The sequence below is a fragment of the Eptesicus fuscus genome, chromosome 14 (assembly GCF_027574615.1).
Source record: "Eptesicus fuscus isolate TK198812 chromosome 14, DD_ASM_mEF_20220401, whole genome shotgun sequence".
In the NCBI taxonomy this organism is placed as follows: Eukaryota; Metazoa; Chordata; class Mammalia; order Chiroptera; family Vespertilionidae; genus Eptesicus; species Eptesicus fuscus.
In genome coordinates, this window is record NC_072486.1 from 5,307,436 (window position 1) to 5,327,282 (window position 19,847).

The window sequence follows — 19,847 nt, forward strand, 5'->3', positions numbered from 1 at the left end:
GTTTCTGCAAACCAGACTCCCAAGTGATCTCTGTTTCTCTCATCTTCTCGTCCACGTTCAATTTCTTGAAGACCTGTTTCCACTGTTTCCCCATCAAGGAAGTGCAACCCCCCTGATTATATCACTTCTGGTTACTAGGTCCTTCCCAGAAGCTTCCCTCCCAACGCCGGTATCTTGTATCTATTTTATTTTTTATTATTACTTTTAGAATGTATTTTTATTGATTTCAGAGGGAGGAAGGGAGAGGGGGAGAGAGAGAGAGAGAGACATCAACAATGAGAGAGAATCATTGATTGGCTGCCTCCTGCATGCCCCCTACTGGGGAGCGAGCCTGTAACCCAGACATGTGCCCTGACCGGGAATCGAACCATGACCTCCCGGTGCATGGAATGATGCTCAGCCACTGAGCCACACCAGCCGGGCTCTTGCATCTGTTATAAAAAGAAGAAACTATGTCACAGCCAAAAATGCGCATCTCTCTTCTATGGACTTCTCTATGGCATTTCAATCATCCCTGCGCTCAGCTTCATTATCCCCATCCCTGACATTTGTATGAAACTGGAACATCTTTGCAGATATTTTTTTATACATCTTTTCCTTTGAGTCTCTCAGATGTGTGAGATTGTGAGAAATGAAATAATTCACCCAGGAAGCGTGTGTCTCTTTTGTACCAGGGAGTGGACTGTTCCTTAAGCTTCCCAACAGTCTAATTTCTTTCTTCTGCTGAGTGTTTCGGTCACTGTCAGCATTATTCACTGTTTGCACAAGTTCCTTTATCTTCTGTTGTCTTTTCTGGCACCGCTGAGGATTCTGGACCACCCCCCCCCACCCACCCCTTCCTGCCCTGAGCAGAAATTGTGGCTCTTTCAGGGTCTTCTTTGTGTTTTCTTCCTGGCTTTTAAAGAATCCATTCTGGTTATCTTGGCCTCCAATATTCTGTCCCCAACCCCTCATCTGGGACAAACTGCCTTTCGATTATTTTATCAGATTCTGTGTTCACATCAGAAACCTCTTCCATCAAGGACACTACCCGCCTCATTTCCTTAGCTCTTCCACATCCAGTTCCTGGTCCTGCACCCCTGCCTCTGGGGAAGGCACGCTCAGGCCTTGACTGTAGGGTGCTGACTTGCTCCAAAGCCAGAATCTAGTGGCGGGGAGGTTGCCTCCTAAGCACGTGTTCTCGGCATTGTTTTTGCTTCAGTCTCACCCAGCACTCCTGGAAACAGAGCTCGGCTTCCACAGAGCACTTTTTTCCATCAAAATTCAAAGTGCTTTGAACACGATCCAGCCCTGCCGTGTGCCTGTGTGGTGAGTGGGTGGTGAGTATTTTTATCTCCTTCTATTTGAGTGGAGGCAGAATCCGCTGCACCAGGAGCCCTGGAAAGCCGAGCGGGTGGACCGTGGGTCTCGCTCGGTTTCCTTTCCTGGCCGCCCTGGACCTCCCTCTGATGGAGCTGTGAGCAGAAGCAACGCCTTTAGGGGGAGACTCACCTGCACACGCTCACATGGCTTCCGAGAGACGGTGCTGATGGGATTTGGAGTCTGAGTGTACATGGGATGTGAAGTGGGCCCCACTGGGGAATTGTTCTGAAAGGAATACACATTCAGGACCAGGAATTCAAAGCAGCCCTTCCTCGCATCCACTTCTAATGCCAGGCCCTCTAAGAGCACAGACCCGCCCTCGCCCTGAGCTGCTCATGGCCTTGCACAGGCCTCCTCGGTGGTCCTCCCTCGCTGTCCTTCACTCGCTGCTCTCGGTGCCGCCTGCGCCCACTTCTCTGGGTCGCCACTCAGACCCTGTTCTGGAATGAGCAAGCGGCACTGCCCGCTGGTCTCATAACTGTCACGGAGCCCGCGATTCCTCCCTCTGGCAGGTCCCTGGGGCCTGGGAGACCTTACAAGATTGCAGCCTTGAATTGTCCTCCCGCCTGGCTCACGTCCACTGCTTGGCGCCCGATGGTGCTGCAGGCTCTCGTTCTCCTTGGCCAGGCCTGTGGGTTTTATTTTATTTTTAAAAAATATATTTTTATTGATTGCAGAGAAGAAGGGAGAGGGATAGAGAGAGAGAAACATCAGTGATGAGAGAGAATCATTGATCAGCTGCCTCCTGCACACCCCCCCACCCCCGGGGATTGAGCCCACAACCCCAGCATGTGCCCTGACCGGTAATTGAACTGTGACCTCCTGGTTCACAGGTCAGTGCTCAACCACTGAGCCATGCAGGTCAGGCAGACCTTTGAGTTTTATAACCAAGAGTGTCCGACCCGCCGTTTTTCAATGGGGCTCAGGGAGACCAGCTTCAGGTGCCAGCCCCTTGGGGGACATTGCAGTGTCTCCTCCATCGAGCCCTCCCACCCCCTTCGATGACAAAAGAGCAACTCCAGCCCCGGATGGCCTCCCGGAGTGACGTGAGCCTCCAGGGGATCCATGCTGCTCAGATGAAGGGCGCTTCACAGGCCAGTCCTCACGCTGTCCTGTCTGAGCTTGCCTGCCCTGCTCCCCGGGGTGTTGTAAAGGCGCCAAGGAAGCCCCCAGAGCAAGGGTGGTGAAAAGGAAGGAGAGCGCGTTCTTTGTAAGGGAGGGTGGCGAGGCTGTCCCCGGAGTCGTCTCGAACATACAAAGGAAGCGGGTCCGCGGGTGCCGTCTCACGGGGTGCTTCTGCAGCGACCCCCTGGGCCCGGAATGAGGCGCAGCCCAGACCCAGCCAAGCAAGTGGGACCCAGCCAAGCAAGTGTACCTTTACATACGGGAGGGCGGGAGGGCGAGTCCCGCACTCTCCTGCTTCGTTCAGCCCCGGAGCTGCCATGGGTGGGCCTGGCCTCCGCGGAGCCCTCTCCTGTGGCCACTGTGTGTTCTGTCCGTGGGGAGGGGTGCTCAGGGATGGACTGGCAAGAATATCTTGGTGCAGTGTTTCCCTGTAAGGAGATGAAGAATGTTTTCAAGTCGTGACTTTAATAACATCGTTCCATCCGTCTGGGACCAGTTCCGCTTGTATTCCACGAACATTTTGATTATACACAGACAGAGAAGGCCTAGTCCCGGGTCTCCAGGGTCTAAGAATTCCTAAGGGGAGACCCTAAAGCAGACAGAGACGGGAAATTGGCCGGTGGTGAGATGGAGACACTTAAAAGTGTCAGCCCACAGATAATGGAAATAAAGGTATGGCAGTGGCAACCCTGCACAGGGTCTTGGAAGGCCTGAGGAGGATGATGAGCTGAGGAAGCGTGTTTCAGGCAGAGGGAAGAGCATATGTTAGGGCCTAGAAGTCTAAGAAACAGTTTAATTGAGCTTTCAGTCATTCCATTTTGTTTTTGAAATTTTGAAATTGTTTTCTCCCTCTGTCCTCATAAATGCATTCTGCAAGTTTTATGTTTTTAAAAAATTTGCTGAAATTGGCTCACTGAGGAGCAGCGGGGTCCCCATTGTGGAGAGTTGATAAGGAGTTCGGGCTTTCTCTGAGGGGTGTTAAGCAGTGTGGCTTAATGATGTTCACAGTGAGAAAGCATCCATAAGACCAGATGTGCACTCTTGTTATTGCTCTGCCTGTGTCTGTGGCTATACTTAGAAGTAACGCGCTCCCCATGGAGGGCCGTGAGGAAAACGGACCCGTTTTGAGGGTGGGAGACACGTTTGGAGCCTTTTGTCCTAATCCGGGAGAGCAGTGATGAGCACCTGAGCCAAGACCAGTGGCCATGGGAAAGGGAAGGAAAGGAGAGGGGAGAGGAGGGGAGGGGAGGGGAGGGGAGGGGAGGGGAGGGGAGGGGAGGGGAGGGGAGAAAGGAAGAGAAATATTTAGGATATTAGGGTGACTACTGAGAGAGGTCAAGGCTAATCTGGCAACTTTGTGGATGAGATAGCCGGGATGGGCTCCCAGTCAGCCCGGGGAGAGGTAATGAGTTCAGTTGGGCCAGTTTGCATTTGAGGTGACTAAGGGACACCCAGGTGGACGTGTCCAACAAAGAGTTGGTTGTCTGGAGCTCAGGGGAAAGATCTGGGCTCAAAATAGAGATCTGGCAGCGGTAAGCAGGTCGAGATGAGTTCTCCTACGGAAAGAGTGGAGACAGGAGAAAAGAAAGATGAGAACAGACGTGGGCAGGAAAATGAAAGAGCCCAAAGCAATAAGCAAGTCTATGAAGGAGACAAGGAGGAATGTGAGGTTGGAAAGAGCAGTGACCCAGGACCAGTGGGCTGCCATCCTCTTTCCCTCTGAAACCCTAATGGCTGTCACATACACACACCAGACAGAAAGTTTTCTTACCAGGAAACCTGGGGTCATGTTGGGACTCTTCTGGTGCCTCCCAATGACTGTGTGAGATGCCCTCGTCACTCTATGTGTGAGGGAATAGTGGGAATAACAGAAACACCCTCTGTGTTTAGAGGATTGGGTCTTTTTGTGAAATTAAACTTCCTAAACGCATCTGTGGGGGAAGAGGGAGAAAATGGTTTCAAAATACCAAGAATGGAATTGAATGACCATAACATAAAATAACTGTGTGCAAAGAATGGGCATGAAAGTTCCTGCCGGCATTAACTTCAGTTTCACAGAGAAGGAAGGCTGAGAATTTTCATCAGAATCTTCCTCCTGAGGTTAAAAGCCCCTTGTTTTGGGTCTCCTCCTTAGTTTTATTTCATGAAGATGTGTTTTTATCTAAAATGACCTCTTCTTGATGAGGGTTTAGAAAGAAAGAGGCCAAATAACCTTTGCTGAATTGGGGTAGGGTAAATTCTAGAGGAAATGTGGTGACTGGTTAGCAACCTCCTGGAAACACAGGATATTATAGAAACTTCAGGGGTTCGTTATCATTATATGCCATTGAAACCAAGGCGGGGAGTCACAGACGGTGTAAGAACTTAGATAATGAAGGGTTAGAATATACCTTCACCCATCCAGTTAAGACTAATTCTTCACCGACACACATTTCTGAGGCAAAGCCTGCACAGGCTTCCAAGGCAGTGGTCCGGGAACAAGAAACGGGTGTTTCGTTCATTGGAATTCCATCGCACCCACATGTTGGGTAGGATGAAAAAACCAGTCTCACCAAAGCAGTAACGAGAGCTTCAACCTAATCTTGTTCGTGTCCTCCCTAGGGAAAGTCATTCTCATTATCTGCACCCTCAGATGCCCTTCCAGGACTTCTGTATGTTCAAGACAACAAGATACATTCTGGGGGCACACCCTGGAATATGCCACCAGGGTTCTACTCAAACTTATTTCTCAAAATGCCACCAAAGCCAGGGACACTTGGGTTTCTGTTTGTTTTTGAGGTTGTTTCTGTGACATACAGAGATCGAGTCCTCACATTGTCTTAAAAAAATAATAATCAGAGTACATCAGATTGCTTTTCATGAATGGAAGTGATTCAATTTGGCTACTTACAGCTGGTCCTCAAGTAATGTCACTTTGATCAACATCGTTTTGATATCATATGATTCAGATGTCACAGAAACTTAACTCTTGTTTATGTCAGCTAGCCTTGGGTGAAATTGGTTCCGTTACCCATTGTTTCGCTGAAGGTTGCAGAAGCTAACGACAATGATAAGCGAGGACTTACTATATTGGTGAGAGATTGTAAAATATGAGATAACCTGGAGTAGTCATGGATATGTATGTGTTCAGTCAGGCTCAGGGGAGCCTGATAGCCTTATTTTGTGAGCTCTGTGTAAGTTCTGTTTTTTATATGTTTTTATTAATTTTTAGAGAGAGGGGAAGGGAGAGGTATAGAGAAACATCGATGAGAGGAGCATCATTGATCTGCTGCCTCCTGCACGTCCTCTACTGGGGATTGAGCCCAAAACCAGGGCATGTGCCCTGACCAGGAACCAAAACGGTGATCTCTTGGTTCCTGGGTCCATGCTCAACCACTGAGCCACACTGGCCAGGCGGCAAGTTCTTAATCTCACAGCATAATGGCAAGACATTAGCAGCATCAGCTGTGTGGTTATAAAGCTGATGGAGTTGCCCTGGCCAGTTTTCTCAGTGGATAGAGTGTCGGCCTGCAGACTGAAGGGTCCCAGGTTTGATTCCGGTCAAGGGCACATGCCTGGATTGCGGGCTCGATCCCCAGTGTGGGGCGTGCAGGAGGCAGTTGATCAATCATTGTCTCATCATTGATGTTTCTATCTCTCTCTCCCTCTTCCTTCCTCTCTGAAATCAATAAAAATATATATTAAAAAAAAAGTTGGTGGGTAGGGCAAGAAGTTGTCTGAGTGCACTGGTTATGCACATATTTGGTCTGAGCACAGCTTCTGCAGGCTGCTTGCCTCCCACACTGACCTTGGCTCTGCCTCTCTCTGGCTGTGTGACCTCAGACAAGTCACTGAGCCTCTCTGTGCCTCAGTTTCCTCATCTGTGAACTGGAGGTGAGAATCAAACCAGTCTCATATTTAATTGCCACATGACAATTAAATCATTTAGTTGTAAATCACTGAGTACAGTGGCTGGTGGATGTTAATCTCTATATAACTGTTTATCCAAAAATAGGTTGCTCTGATTCCCTTGAATTTCTTAATATTTCAGGATATTAGCCTCGCATTATTGGAGATTAATTTTTCTTACCTACTTTATTACTATAAGGATCTATTAAACTAGTGAACAAATAAAAGGTCCCTGCATATTTTTTAATATATATGTTGATTTCCTCATCGGCCTTAAAACAGTAGCATTTCTATGGGAATATACACTGAGTGGCCAGATTATTATGACCACCCCATCAATACTTCTTTGGGCCACCTTTTGCCTTCAATACTGCGGCGATTCTTCTTGGCATTGACTCCACGAGATGTTGAAAGGTGATGCAAGGAATCTGACACCATGCCTGATGAATAGCACTGTCCAGTTCTGTGAGATTGGATGGTTGTGGGACCAGCTGCCTGATGGCTCTTTTAACTTCGTCCCCCAAATGCTCAATCGGATGGAGATCTGGTGATTTTGGGGGCCACCTAAGCAAGGTAAAGTCTCCCTCATGTTCTTGAAACCACTCCTGCACAATACGATCACTGTGGCATGGCGCATTGTCTTGTTGGAAGAAGCCATCTCCGTTGGGATACGCCATCAACATGATAGGATGAACTTGATCAGCAACGATACTTAGGTATGTTGTGCTATTCAGATGTTGTTCCACAGGAATTAAAGGGCCCAAATCATGCCAGGAAAACATGCCCCAAACCATAACACTGCCCCCACCAGCTTGAAGGGTTGTACTCATGCATGTGGGGTGCATGCTTTCATGCTGTTTCCATGAAATTCTCACTCTGCCATCTGCATGATGCAACTGGAAACGTGATTCATCAGACCACATGACTTTTTTCCAATGCTCGACTATCCAATCCTTGTGTTCCTGTGCGAATTGGAGACGTTTTATCTTGGTAACTGCAGACAGCAAAGGTGTTCGAACAGGCCTTCGGCTTCCATATACCATACGATGCAGTGTACGGCTAATTTTCCTACAAAAGTCAGGTGGTCATAATAATCTGGCCACTCAGTGTATGTCCACCACAGATACATTGGAAAATACAGAGCTATCTGACCAACTGTAAGAATTGCATATCTAAAAATTACCTTCGTTAGCAAGATCAAGTCTTCATTAAAATAGTGGGCCAGACAAGTAAGAAATGGAATTAAACTTATTTTAAAATCACAGAACATAGACATTTTAGGAAGTATTAACTTTCTGCTTTAAAAATCCTCCACGGAGGGAAATGACTATTTGGCCAGTGGCAGGAAAACAGGGACTCGGACCAGACCTGGCTCTGCCTCCAGTTACAACTGGCAGCCCAGCTCCGTCTGTCCTTCTATCCTCTGTGCCTCAGTGCTGCCATCTGTGAAGTGGGGACGATAACAGCTGCACCCGCCTCCCTGGTGGAGTGCCTGGTCCAGTCATTGCAGTAAAGTAAATCCCTCCCCTTTCAAGGCTGCTCGCCTGCCAGTCGGCTGAAGCAGATTCGCCAAGCGTCTAGTTATTCAGATGAAGTGCTTTTCACGTTTCCCGGCCGCTGTTCCTGGTTTGACGTTGAGGGACTGGTTATGTTTCTCCTCGTTCTGGCCACCTCCATCCATGCCTGTGTGAAGCTAGACCTTTGCCTGGATCCCTGTCTGCAGGCTGAGGACAGCTCTGCAGACCTGCCCGCGTGGTCCGGGCGCGGAGAGCCGCTCCTTATCAAGCTGTCCTGGCTAAGAGGACTGAACAGACGACAGCTCGACCGAGGATTAGGGACTTAACTCTTTTTCTGTTTGCCGATAGAGATCTCCATCTTCTCAAATCCCACGTTGGCAAAGGCACGCATGTCAGTGGATTATTTCCGTAATCTCTCCTTATCTCCCTTAATGTCACTGCCCGCGGCGCACGCTCTGCCGGCACTGTGATGCCGCCGTGAGGCCATCTGTTCCTTGTCACAGAGTCCGAGCAGGGCCTGCTCCACGTGGGGGGGGGGGGGGGGGGGAGGGGTGGTGAAGACTGTGTGGTACCAAAGTTGGGGGACACCCCTTATCCTGTCCCATAAGCATGTGCGAAGCAGGCACCGTGGCGACCACGGAGAAGAGAAATTGGAGGCACCATGCGCTGGAAGGTAGTGAGGGTGTGCGTGTGGGCGGCCTGGGAGAACCGTGAAGAATGCAGGAATTACAACATGGAAGTTCCTGGTTTTGTGGGCTCATAGTCAGGAGGAGAGCCCGGCCAGGTGGAGAAGGTCAAGGTCTGTGGGTGCGCAAGGGAGAGGCAGGTGGGCGAGGCGGGAGGGAAGCGTCTTGAGTAAAGGGCTGGGCTTTGGGGGTGTCTCCCTGGGATGCAAGAAAGGGGGCCTAGCAGCTTACCACGTGCAAATGCAAGCAAGGTGGTTTACCTGAAAACGGGGGGAAGCTGGGATTGACTTCAGGGTCCGGTGGGGTCAGAGGTCAGGTAGAAGGAGAGCAGGAGGTCAGACCGAGAGGGTGGAGTGCCTTGCTGGAGTATTTGGGTTTTATCCTAAAGCTGCAGGCAGTCACTGAGTTTTTAAGGGGAGTCATTTACTGAGCATTGAAGACAAGAAAGAAGGTGATGAGCAAGGCTTGGCATGCCCTCTTGGCTTAATTTTGCATTTTTCAGATTCAAGATAACTTATTTTTAGCCCCTTTCACCAGCTCCGCAGCCCTGGCTCAGGCTCTGAGCCCCGGGCCAAGGTGTAATCGTGGTCATGGGATGGCGGGCACCATTCTTGCTGGGTCTTCAGCGAGGCGCATCCCCCTTGCGCCTTAATCTGCCTCCACCCCAGCATCACCCCCGGGTGCCGTCTGCACACAGTTGGACAGGCAGTTATTTATATCCATGCTACATGTGCTGTGTGACAGCCTCGTAATGTGCCACTTCTCAGAATAATTTTCCCTACCAGGGAGTTTCAACAAGGGCGAACAGAAACTGCTTCTTGAATACGCTCCCCTCTCTCTACCTCGCTTGGACTGTTCTCAGCCCCAACCAGAATGTTCTTCTGTCCATCTCTTCCACTCCACCCTCCCATTGCTCCAGCCTACCTCCCAGAAGATAGGCGGGCTCTATTTAGCGAGGTCAGTGGGCTGTCCTCCTGCTTTTGCATTGCTCACTCACACCTCAAGTTTGATACTCCTATCCAAAGACTTCCCTTTTCCTTGCTGTTCTTCCTTCCTCTTTGGGCCAAGAGAGAGCCCTGTTGTAGATGTGTAAGTGGATCCAGAAACAGTTATTTTGCCAACAGACAAGGTTCCAAGGTTCCAGGCTCCATTGGAGTTCCTGCACATTTTGGTTGTTTCAGCCAGAGGACAAAGGAAAGAGCAAAAACAGAGCGAATCAGCAAGACCATTTTTCAATTCTCAGCAAACTCCCAGGGGTCACGGAGCTCGCGCTTATCAGCAATCTTAATTTACTGGAATTTCTGCAAATTCTGTCTTTTGGTTAAACATCTCACGGATGATGATGGGAATGCTGTTATGTAATTTTCCAGGGGGTCTGGGGACCTTCACGAAGGGAGATGAAAGTAAATAAGATTTCACTGCAATCTAGACCTTATAATTCAAGATTGGAGGGGGGTGATGTACACACCACATTTGTATTCTGCATAACATTTTATGACCACATTTATCGAGTGCTTATTATATGCCAAATGCTTTGCTAAGCGTTTTATGGAAATCTTCTCACTATGTCTTTACTCAGTTCTACAGGCTGTAAGTTACTGTTATTGTCATCATAATAAGAGAGGCTGAGAGACATTAAAGGACTTGGCTGGGATCACACAGTTAAGGCACATAGGAAAAAATCCAGCCCCAGTCCTAACTCCAGAGCTGACTCTCCTAACCACTTAGCACTAAGGTTTTTATCTGGCTCACCACTCCTCCTTATTACGCTAAAGTACCAAGTACATGGATTCCAGAATAATAAGAATCTTTAAATTACTTGAATTTTAATTCCATTAAAATAGACAAATGTAGAGTAAGAACATAGATGAGAAGTCTTTATCCTGCTCCTATTTAAACCCCGTTAATGGCTTCCCATTGTAGGTGGAATAAACTCCACATCCCCTAGTGTGGTCTACAAAGAATTAGCTGATCTGATGCCAGCCTACTTCTTCTGCCTCATCTTTTACTCATCTTTCCCTGCTCAGGAGCTGAAGGTCCTATAGATAAGGAGTGGCAGAACCAGGATCCAAACTCAGGCAGACTGGCTCCAAGGCCATGCTCTTACCCACCTTGCAGTTGGATGGATGGATGGATGGATGGATGGATGGACATATGGATGGACAGACAGGTGGACATGCACACACTTGGATGGATGGAAGGGCAGAGGAAGGGAGGGAGGGAGAAAGCTCATTTAAAAGAAACGTGTGATTCTTCTTAGAGTTCACACAACCCATCACATGAGCAGCTATAAGACTCCTCAGCGAGGTCAGGCTCCCCATCCACAAAAGAAAGTGCATACGTGTGCTCTTACCCATCCAGCCGGTGAAATGAAACTCTAGCCCAGGTGTATGGAGGGCCCTGACCAACTCCAGGAGCTGATTCCAGTTAGGCTCAGGATGCCAGCCTAGACAGGTGGGATGCTTTTCTGTCCAGTCAGCCACCTGGGCTGCATGCAATGCCAGTCCCTGGTTCCAGAGGCGATGGACAGGGCGGACCAGCGCCGCTCCAAAGAAGCCCACCTGAATCCCCTGAAATGGCTTTCACCTGTCTGACCAGCCATTGTCCCTTCTTACTCATCTGAAAAGCCATTTTCTGCTTTTTTAAGTTAACTCTTTTTATTTGTTTGTTTATTTAAGATTCATGGACACCTTCTAAGTGTTAGTTGTTGATGAGAGACTTGGATAAGTAAGACACAATTTTGCCATAAAGAGCTTATCCCCGGAGGGAGAGAGAAGTGCAAAAACCAAGCACAATCCCAGAAAGATGAAGTAAGTGCTAAAGGGAGTGCAGGAGCAGTGATCGTTGATTCTGTCTGGGAACAATGATATAGGATTCAATGAGTAAGTTGCCTTTTAATGTAAGTATGACTTGAATGCATGTAAGTGTTCCAATCCTAAGATTATAACACAGCTCAGTGAATTTTCCAACCAACGACTATTCATTTAGTTACCACCTAGATCAAGATAGAGAATGTTATACAACTGTCAGGGACCCTCCCCGCCAATTTCTTCCATGAATTTTGCCTGTTTTGAATTTTAGATCAACAGGATTATATAGTATGTTCTCTTTTGTAAGGACTCCTTTCGTTCAACATTATGTTTTCAATTCATTCACATTATAGTATAGCTTTAAAAATAATTTCTTGATAATAAGTGTGCTTCTATATGAATAAACAGATTTATTTATCTAACTAGTAACTCTTGGATGGACGGTTTGGTTGCTTCGAGTTTGGGGCTCTAACGAGATAGTGCTGCTGCGAACATTCTCATACATTTCTCATGCAGCACGTATGTATGCCTCTCTGTTGGTTTCTATCTTTGGGTAGAATTGCTGTGTCACAGGGTATGACTGTTTTAGCTTAAATAAATGCTACCAAACTGCTTTTCAAAGCGGGTAAGCTATTTACACGCCCATCAACAGTGTATGCGAATGATGTTTGTTCCACATTCTTACCAACGTTTAGAATGTGTCATGTTTTCACTGCAGCCGTTCTGGTGGGTGTTTGAAAGTATATCATTGCTGTTTAAATTTCTACGTCCCTAGTGACTGAAAGAGCCTAGCACTTTTCCATGTGTTTATTGGCCACTTCGATATTCTATTTGGGGAAATGCTGCTTCACGTGGTGGCCGTTTCTCTGTTGGGTTGTGTCCTTTTCCTACTGAGTTACAGGGGTATTTTATTTCTAGATCGCCAATGCCAGCTCACTGTCAGGTAATGTCCCCAGTGTTTCTCCGACTCTAGGGTTGCCATCCTTGTCGTATCTTTTAATGAGGATCTAATATAATTCAGTGAGCACTTTCCTTAGGGGTAATGATTGTTCCGCTCTGTTTAAGAAACCTTTTCTCAGCCGGATGTCACGGGTAGATTCTCCTGTGTCATATGGAAGCTTCTTGGTTCTTTCACACTGAGATCTGGAAGCCGCGTGGAGTTGATTTTTGTAAGTGGTGTGAGGCCGGGCCTCCTAGTTCATTTTCTCCAGATGCGTATATAGTTGGCTCTGCGTAAGCGATTGAAACCTCTTCCACCGCCGTGTTACCTTTGTCATAAACCTGGTGACTGGATATACAGTCCAGACTTCCTGTTCTCTTTCGTTGTTCTGCGTTTCCATCTGGGGACCAATAGCAGGATGTCTTCATTACTGGAGTTGCATACTGTCTTTCCATCCGGAAGTGTAATTCCTCCAGATTTATAATTTAAGCTAAGTAAATAATTATTATTTTGCTAGTAGAACTGGTAACCACTAGCATTTACTGGATGCTTATTTTATCTCAGTGAATAGATGAACCATGTGTGGCTTTACATTTAATCCTAGCAGCAGTCTGATGAGCTGGGAGACATTGTCTTTTTCTTTTTTTTAATGAGGACGTCGAGGTCCAGAGGAAGTGTAACGTGATCAAGGTCACATTGCTATTAAATAGTGACACCGAGATTTGCACCCAGGCCAGCCTGCCCCAGAACCCCTGCTCTCTCATCACAGACACAGAACGCCTGGGACGTGGCCGCAGGTCATTCTCGCGGAACTCTCTCTCTTCCGGTGCTGGAGTCTGATTTTTCAGCCCTCACACCAGTCAGTTTTGTTGTGTGTTTTTTTTAATTTTTAAAAATAATTTTTAAAAAATCTTTATCATTGCAAGTATTACAGTCAGTATTTTCTTTACCTCTCTCAATGTCCTTCTAAAAATGCCCATGGGAAGGCGAACAAAGAAGCACTGGATTAGCTGCTGTGTGTCTTTTCAATGTCAATTTCATACTATTTTTAGGCATGATAGAGGATAGAAAGGAATATGCAGTTCTATTAAACCAGGCTTCGGGGATGGGCAGAGCTGAGCGGGTGTCTCGCCTCTGATCCCCGCCCTGAAGTAGCAGGGGTGGGAGCGTCTGTATCTGCGGACTCGCAGCAGTGGGGGAACCTCAAGTTCATTGCCTCACTCTCCTCTTTCCACCTCTCCCACCTACCGAAGGTCTGAACTTCACATCTTCCCACACAGTACCCAACCTTCAAAACCAAGCCATTAAAGAATACTGTGTCCAAAAATAGAAAGCGCCAAGGTCACGGGGAAGATTTTCTGCAAAGGTGTAAAGGTATGCATACACATTTGCATCTGATAACTCATCAACGCACTCTCCAGACCGACCCCAGAGCCACAGCAGCGCTAACTGGAGTTTCCATGCTGCGGCTAACTGACCAGTTTTTAGTCACTCCAGCAGTTCTCATGGATGGACCGCTTTCATGGGCGGGTAATGTATCCCCTTCTAACTGTAGTCCAGCATGTTAAAGCAAAATGCCCTTTATGTCAGGCACATTGGGTAAAAACATCAGAATTGGCTCATGCCCCCCACACCTGAGGACCTCCAGGCACTGTGAATGGGCTCCCAGGGTCTCTTAGCATAACGGGGGTCATAGAAAACACGGAAAAGGACTTTTCAGCATAGGAAACACTGCCTTTGCCTTAGAAAATTCCCATGAAAAAGCAGAAAGTATATGCATTCGCCTGTCATCTTGTCATTCCATCTTTACTCAACAGTAATGGTCTGATTGGGTGATATTAATAGGTCGGGAGGGTATAAAAGCAACTAACAATTTTCTGATGAAAGAAAGAGTAAATACTAGGTCATCAAACATCTTCTAAGCCTACCCAGTGCTGCTTTGATGCCTTAACACCCGGAATGAAATGTGGAGCCATCCTGTCATTCAGGGGAATGCTAATTTAGGAAATAAAGTTGAGGGCGGGTGCAGCCTCCCAGCCCTGTGATTATTGATGGGCACCAGGGAGCTAAAAGTTCATTATCTGGTGAGTGAATGTGTGTGTGTTTGTGTGTGTGTGTGACTGTGTGTTAGTATGTGTGTGTGTGAGTGTTTGTGTGTGTGACTGTGTGTGTGAGTGTGTGTGAGTATGTGTGTGTGAGTGTGTGTTAGTGTGAGTGAGTGAGTGACTGTGTATGTGTGTGTGAGTGACTGTGTGTGAGTGTGTGTGTATGAGTGTGTGAGTGACTGTGTGTGTGTGAGTGAGTGCGTGTGTGTGAGTGACTGTGTGTGAGAGTGTGTGTGTGTGTGTATGTGTGTGTGTGAGTGACTGTGTGTGTGTGTGTGTAGTATTAGAATTTTAAAAGCAGCAGGAACCTTACTAGTCCATCTTACTTACAGGTAAGAACCCTGGGACCAGGGAGCTGATATGACCTTCACAAGGTCACAGGCAGCAGCAGAACCTGTTCTCTGTATTCAGTGCAGTAGACCTTGTTCTCTGAGACACTAGTAAGGTTATCTAGCTCATCTCACATTATCCGATGGAAATGGGAAGAAATCTACTTTGAAAGGAAATGTGCCACCTGAGAGTTCAGCCTTCTTACTTTTATTGTTAAAACATAGGTGCATGGATTGTAACTGCCTGCAACGCTGGCCTATTTATAAACTAGAGGCCCAGTGCACGAATTCATGCACGGGTGGGGTCCCTTCACCTGGCCGGTGATCGGGGCCCATCGGGTCCAATCGGGCCAGCCAGGGGGAGAGACGACGAGAGGTTGTCCACTGATCAGGGCTGGCTGGCCCGCTGGGGGGAGGGACCTCCCGTGGGAGGTTGGCTGGCTGGGGGAGGTTGGCTGTGGAAGCGCACTGACCACCAGGGGGCAGCTTCTGCATTAAGCATCTGCCCCTGGTGGTCAGTGCGTCGTCATAGCGACCAGTCATTAGGTTGTTCGGTCGACTGGTGGAAATGGTCGCTTAGGCTTTTATATATATAGATGAGTTGGGTGTCAGTAAAGTCATAAGAACCCTTTTTACCATCAGCTCCGAGGACACCTAAATATTCCAGACTTAAAAGAGACCATTCAGTTGATTTTTATAAGGTGGAATCTCATTGTGTTAAAAATAGTGTGCTTAACAACCATTTTGTTTTTTAAAAAGTGTTACTATTTTTGTCTCATTGAAAATTTCTCTCTGAATTTTATTTATAAAATCATTGCATACTACTTTAACATTTTTTCCTCAATAGGTGTTTTTATTTTTTTAAAGCACCTGTGAGCCTCCGCCTCCCTGTTTTTCTTTGTTTGTTCAAACCTCTGGATTAAGGACCTTCTTCTCAGGACTGAGGCCATCCCCTTAGGCTGATGCATGTTCACGTTTACCAGTGGGGAGGCCTGGGCCAAGGGCCCCAGGACATGAGTGAGCATCATAATCCTGTTGGCTCCCAACTGCGGTGAGCCTGCTTCTTGCAGTCACTGTTCCTGCTTAATCAAGAACAAGGAGCTGCCCTGAGCTCTTCATGTCAACCGAGGCAGGAAGCCTGCTGCCAGGCCAACTAATCTGGGTTACAGATGCTTATTTGGGGCCACCTGAATGAAGCTCCTAACAGAAGGTTGAATTTCTTCAGGATTGTACAATGAAGATAAGCACAACGCCCACCTCCAGGGTTGTGCGGAGAATAACGCTTGCAGAGCCCTTGGTCCGTGACATGACCCAACAAACAGTCCCTATGATTAGCGGTGTTGCCTCCCTCTCTCTTCACCCAAGCAGAGCAGGGCGTGGTGGTCTCAAGTTTGCCTGGCTGTTTCAGCTCTAGCAATCCCATAAAAACGTTAACTAGGGCATAAAGCACACACATAATCACACTGGGCCGGGAAAAGCGAGTGTGATAATGTGATTAAGATGAATTTTGGATGGCACTGGTGCTTTAAAGTGCTTCCATGGACTTGTAAATTTCAGTGGCTTCAGTGCTTATGAAAGTAAGACTGACAGCTCATTGCCCAGGACAGCAACACACAATCCGCCCAAGTTTAGTGCCAGGTTCCTTAGACAGCTTTGTGTGTCAGGTCTGACTGTCACTCTTGCTGTCCCTCCGCTGGTCACTCAGGCTGGGGATGGGGTGACTTACATGTTCTTGCCTGTAATTTCTGAGATGTGAACAGGCTCACCTAGGAATTGGGGGAAATCAAAGAACAATCCGTGTTCCTGGAAAGGATACACGGGCAGAACATGCATTATCATCCACCACCTCTCTCCATATTTGCGTCAACTTTTATCCATTCCCAGCACTTTTCCAAGAATCTCGTCATGTGATCCTCTCCAAGGCCTTTGGAAAAGCCAGAGGAGATTCACGTCCACTTTTTTAGTTAGGAAAACCAAGGCTCGCCCTGGCTGATGTTGCTCAGTTGGTTGAGTGTCGTCCTGTGCACCAAAAGGTTGCCGGTTCATTTCCCAGTCAGAGCACACACCCAGGTTGTGGGTTCTATCCTTGGTCAGGGTGTGTGTGGGAGGCAACCACTTGCTGTTTCTCTCTCACATCAATGTTCCTCTCTCTCCATCTCCCTTCTTCTCTCTTTAAAAAAAAAATCAATGAAAACATTTTAAAAAAGAATCAAGGCTCAGAGAGATGAAATGACATGCTCCTGCTTGGCAGGCCCTGGACTTGAACCCAAGTCTTCAGCCCCAGACCCTAACCCTTTCCACGTGGCTCACGCTGCTGTTAGTCCATGCCCTTAACCTCGTCTAGAGGAAAACTGCTTTTACCTGTCTTCACATGGGGTTCCACGCTCCAGAGGGGTGAGCTGTACAAACACCGGACACTGTTGCTTTAAATTGTTCAGAGGTTGGGAATTCACTGTATTTGTAAAGGATGGCGACAGAAGAGGTCAGTGTGTAAGAGATTGTGGCCCTATCAGAGCAGAGCATGTCCCCTTAGGTCTGCTCAGGGATCCTTCACCTGCATGAGAGGATTCTAAGTGAACTTGAGGTTCAACCACGTGGCTGCAGCAAGGCTCCCCCCAAGTGCAGAAGGTCTCTGCTGTAGCCTTCCTCTTCTGGGCTTCTGGGTCTTGAAATTCCACCATTTAGAGCCTTGAAGACTGATTGGTCTTTGAGAGGTTCCAATTAGAATAGGAATTCTTTTACTATATTTAACAGCTTATATTAAAAAAAAAGTAGGGTTCTGTGTTGGGGCTCACAAAGACAAGTTCCTTGGGCTCCAGTATCGTTATCCATAGACATGAGCGGTAAGAGGCCTGGTAGAATCAAATGTGATGCATGGGAAAGGGCTGTGAGAGTGTAACCTGGACAGACAGCTGAGAAGGTTGGGGCTGGGGCGAGGGTCAGGGAAGAAGAAGAGGCGGCCGCACCTGGAGCTCAGAGCATGGTGTCGGACCCCAGGAGGCTCGACAATGGGGGGCTCACAGGCAGGCTGACTGGCCTCATGTTTTGGTCCAGGATCTGACCAGTTGTGACCTTGAAAGCCACTTGGATTGTTTTAACCTCCAGCCACCTGTAGTCTGGGAACATAAAGCAAGTGGTTAATGGCACCAGATGGTTGATTATCTCAAATGTCCCCTACCCACTGCCTAAAGGGGGAAAAAAGCCCCCTGGAGAAATAATCAAGGAAACTGCTTTCAAAGTTGCAATTAATTGTGTATGCAGGAAAGCTCATCCTCTGCCCGTGATTCTGTTGAGAAAGGAGAAATTAAGGGAGAAGGAGGAGCTGTGATGGAGAGGGAGTTCTGCACAGTCTCAGTAAGGTTATTGAAGGCAGATACAGAGCTCATACTCAACACCAGAGATCCGGGAACAGCCCTAAGGCTCATGTCATGCTGTGGCTTAGGACCTGACTTCTGTCAAAAATTGTGCCTAAGGGTAGGTCTGAAGAGCTGACCTTTAAACTTCGAAGTTGCACAGGATCTATTCTTAGGTTGCTTTTCAGAATTCCTTTTACCCGCTATGGCTTGAGCCAGCTATGCCTCCTGTCATCTCTCCTTGGAGCACCCCCACGTGGCTGTCCCATCATTTCCCTCCTTCCCCTTCTCTCTCCTCCAGCCAGTGAGACCTGCAACGACTTCCACCCGATGTTCTTCACCCACGACAGATCCTTCGAGGAGTTCTTCTGCATCTGCATCCAGCTCCTGAACAAGACTTGGAAGGAGATGAGGGCGACTTCTGAAGACTTCAACAAGGTAAGGGGGACCGGAAGCAGAGGCTTCACCTCGTCCCCCAAGGAGCCGCACTTTGCAGGGCCCCTGGGCGGTGTGTGGAAGGCAGTTGGCCGTTGGGAGAATGGGGACGACTGGGATTTCGAGTCGCTTTGAGAAAGGAGGAAGGAAGACATGAGGCTCTTGGTGGTGCTGTCCTCTCTGGGGACAAGCTTCGGGCAGCTGTGTTCCTTTGTGCTTACTGAGCTGAAGCCAGCAGCAGAGGCGCTTTTGTGAAAAATAATGTTGAGATGAACTTTTCTCTCTTCCATGACATGACTCTGGAATGCCTTGCTATTGCGAGATCTATTGGAAAGTGACCCCCTTCCACCTGTGCAGGTGGCCGCCATGGCGATGATGAGGCAGGAAGGCTGCTTGGTCCAGAGCGCTAGGTTTCTTTGTGGATTGTGGATGTGTTGAGACAATTTGCCCTTGACTGTTCAATTGCAAGATCTCTTTCAGAGAGTTGCGTAAGTCTACATGGAACATCTTTTGGTTTAGAGAAAGCATTTGGTTCACTGAGTGGAGGAGTCCCTTGGTTTTCTGTAAGAGTGTGAATTTCATATTTCTTTCTGTCGGGTGGAGAGAAGAGTGTTGAACAACTTAGAGAAACAGAAGCATCGTGTGCACTTTTCAAGATAAACAAAATCTTAATCCTGAGATAAAGGCCTTATAACAACGATAACATGGCTCATAAATGGTGTTGGGTGCAGGTATATTACAGCCTTTAATTATTCTAATTTGCTGCTGTGCTGTCAGCCTCATAGCCCATGCCCACTCACCTGGTCCTGGGACATGACTCTCGCTAAACGTCTGAGGGTCTGATCTCATAGTCATCCCGGGGCCTCATGGGCTTGTGCTTGGGGCCCAACATAAGATCTGCATGCCAGCTCTGCTTGACCTTCTTGTTGGTCTCTGCCTCCCTGCCACCTTTTCTCCGAATATACATCTCACCTCTTCCACCATAGTTCTGGTTTGTGGCATCTTGAACCGATGCAGGTTGAAAAGAAAATGAAAGAAACCAGGAAAAGGAGAAAGACACCCTTCCCTAAGCCTCAGCCAGGCTCCAGCCTGTCTCCATCAGCACAGCGATCTTCCCTGCGGCTACAGCAGACGAGTGCAGCCCATCTCAGTCATCTCGGGCCATTGGTTTAGTTCATTGACATGGGCCCGGGGACGCCCCTCTGTGGCGAGCACTGGTCTGGAAGCTGCAGCTTCGAGCCGCCAAGCGTGAGCAGCTGTGCCCACGGACAGGCCCGGTCAGGAAGGGACATGGAGG

General features: G+C 47.9%; 1 protein-coding gene across 2 annotated transcripts in view; it reads left to right on the plus strand.

Moving 5' to 3' along the window:
• ELMO1 (engulfment and cell motility 1) overlaps window positions 1-19,847 on the plus strand; it is a 401,111-nt gene that overhangs the window by 267,557 nt on the left and 113,707 nt on the right. For both annotated transcript variants that reach the window (XM_008147245.3, XM_008147253.3), the window contains one exon: window positions 18,417-18,553. In XM_008147245.3, coding sequence (XP_008145467.1) covers window positions 18,417-18,553 — 137 coding nt within the window. The remainder of the gene's footprint in view (window positions 1-18,416; window positions 18,554-19,847) is intronic.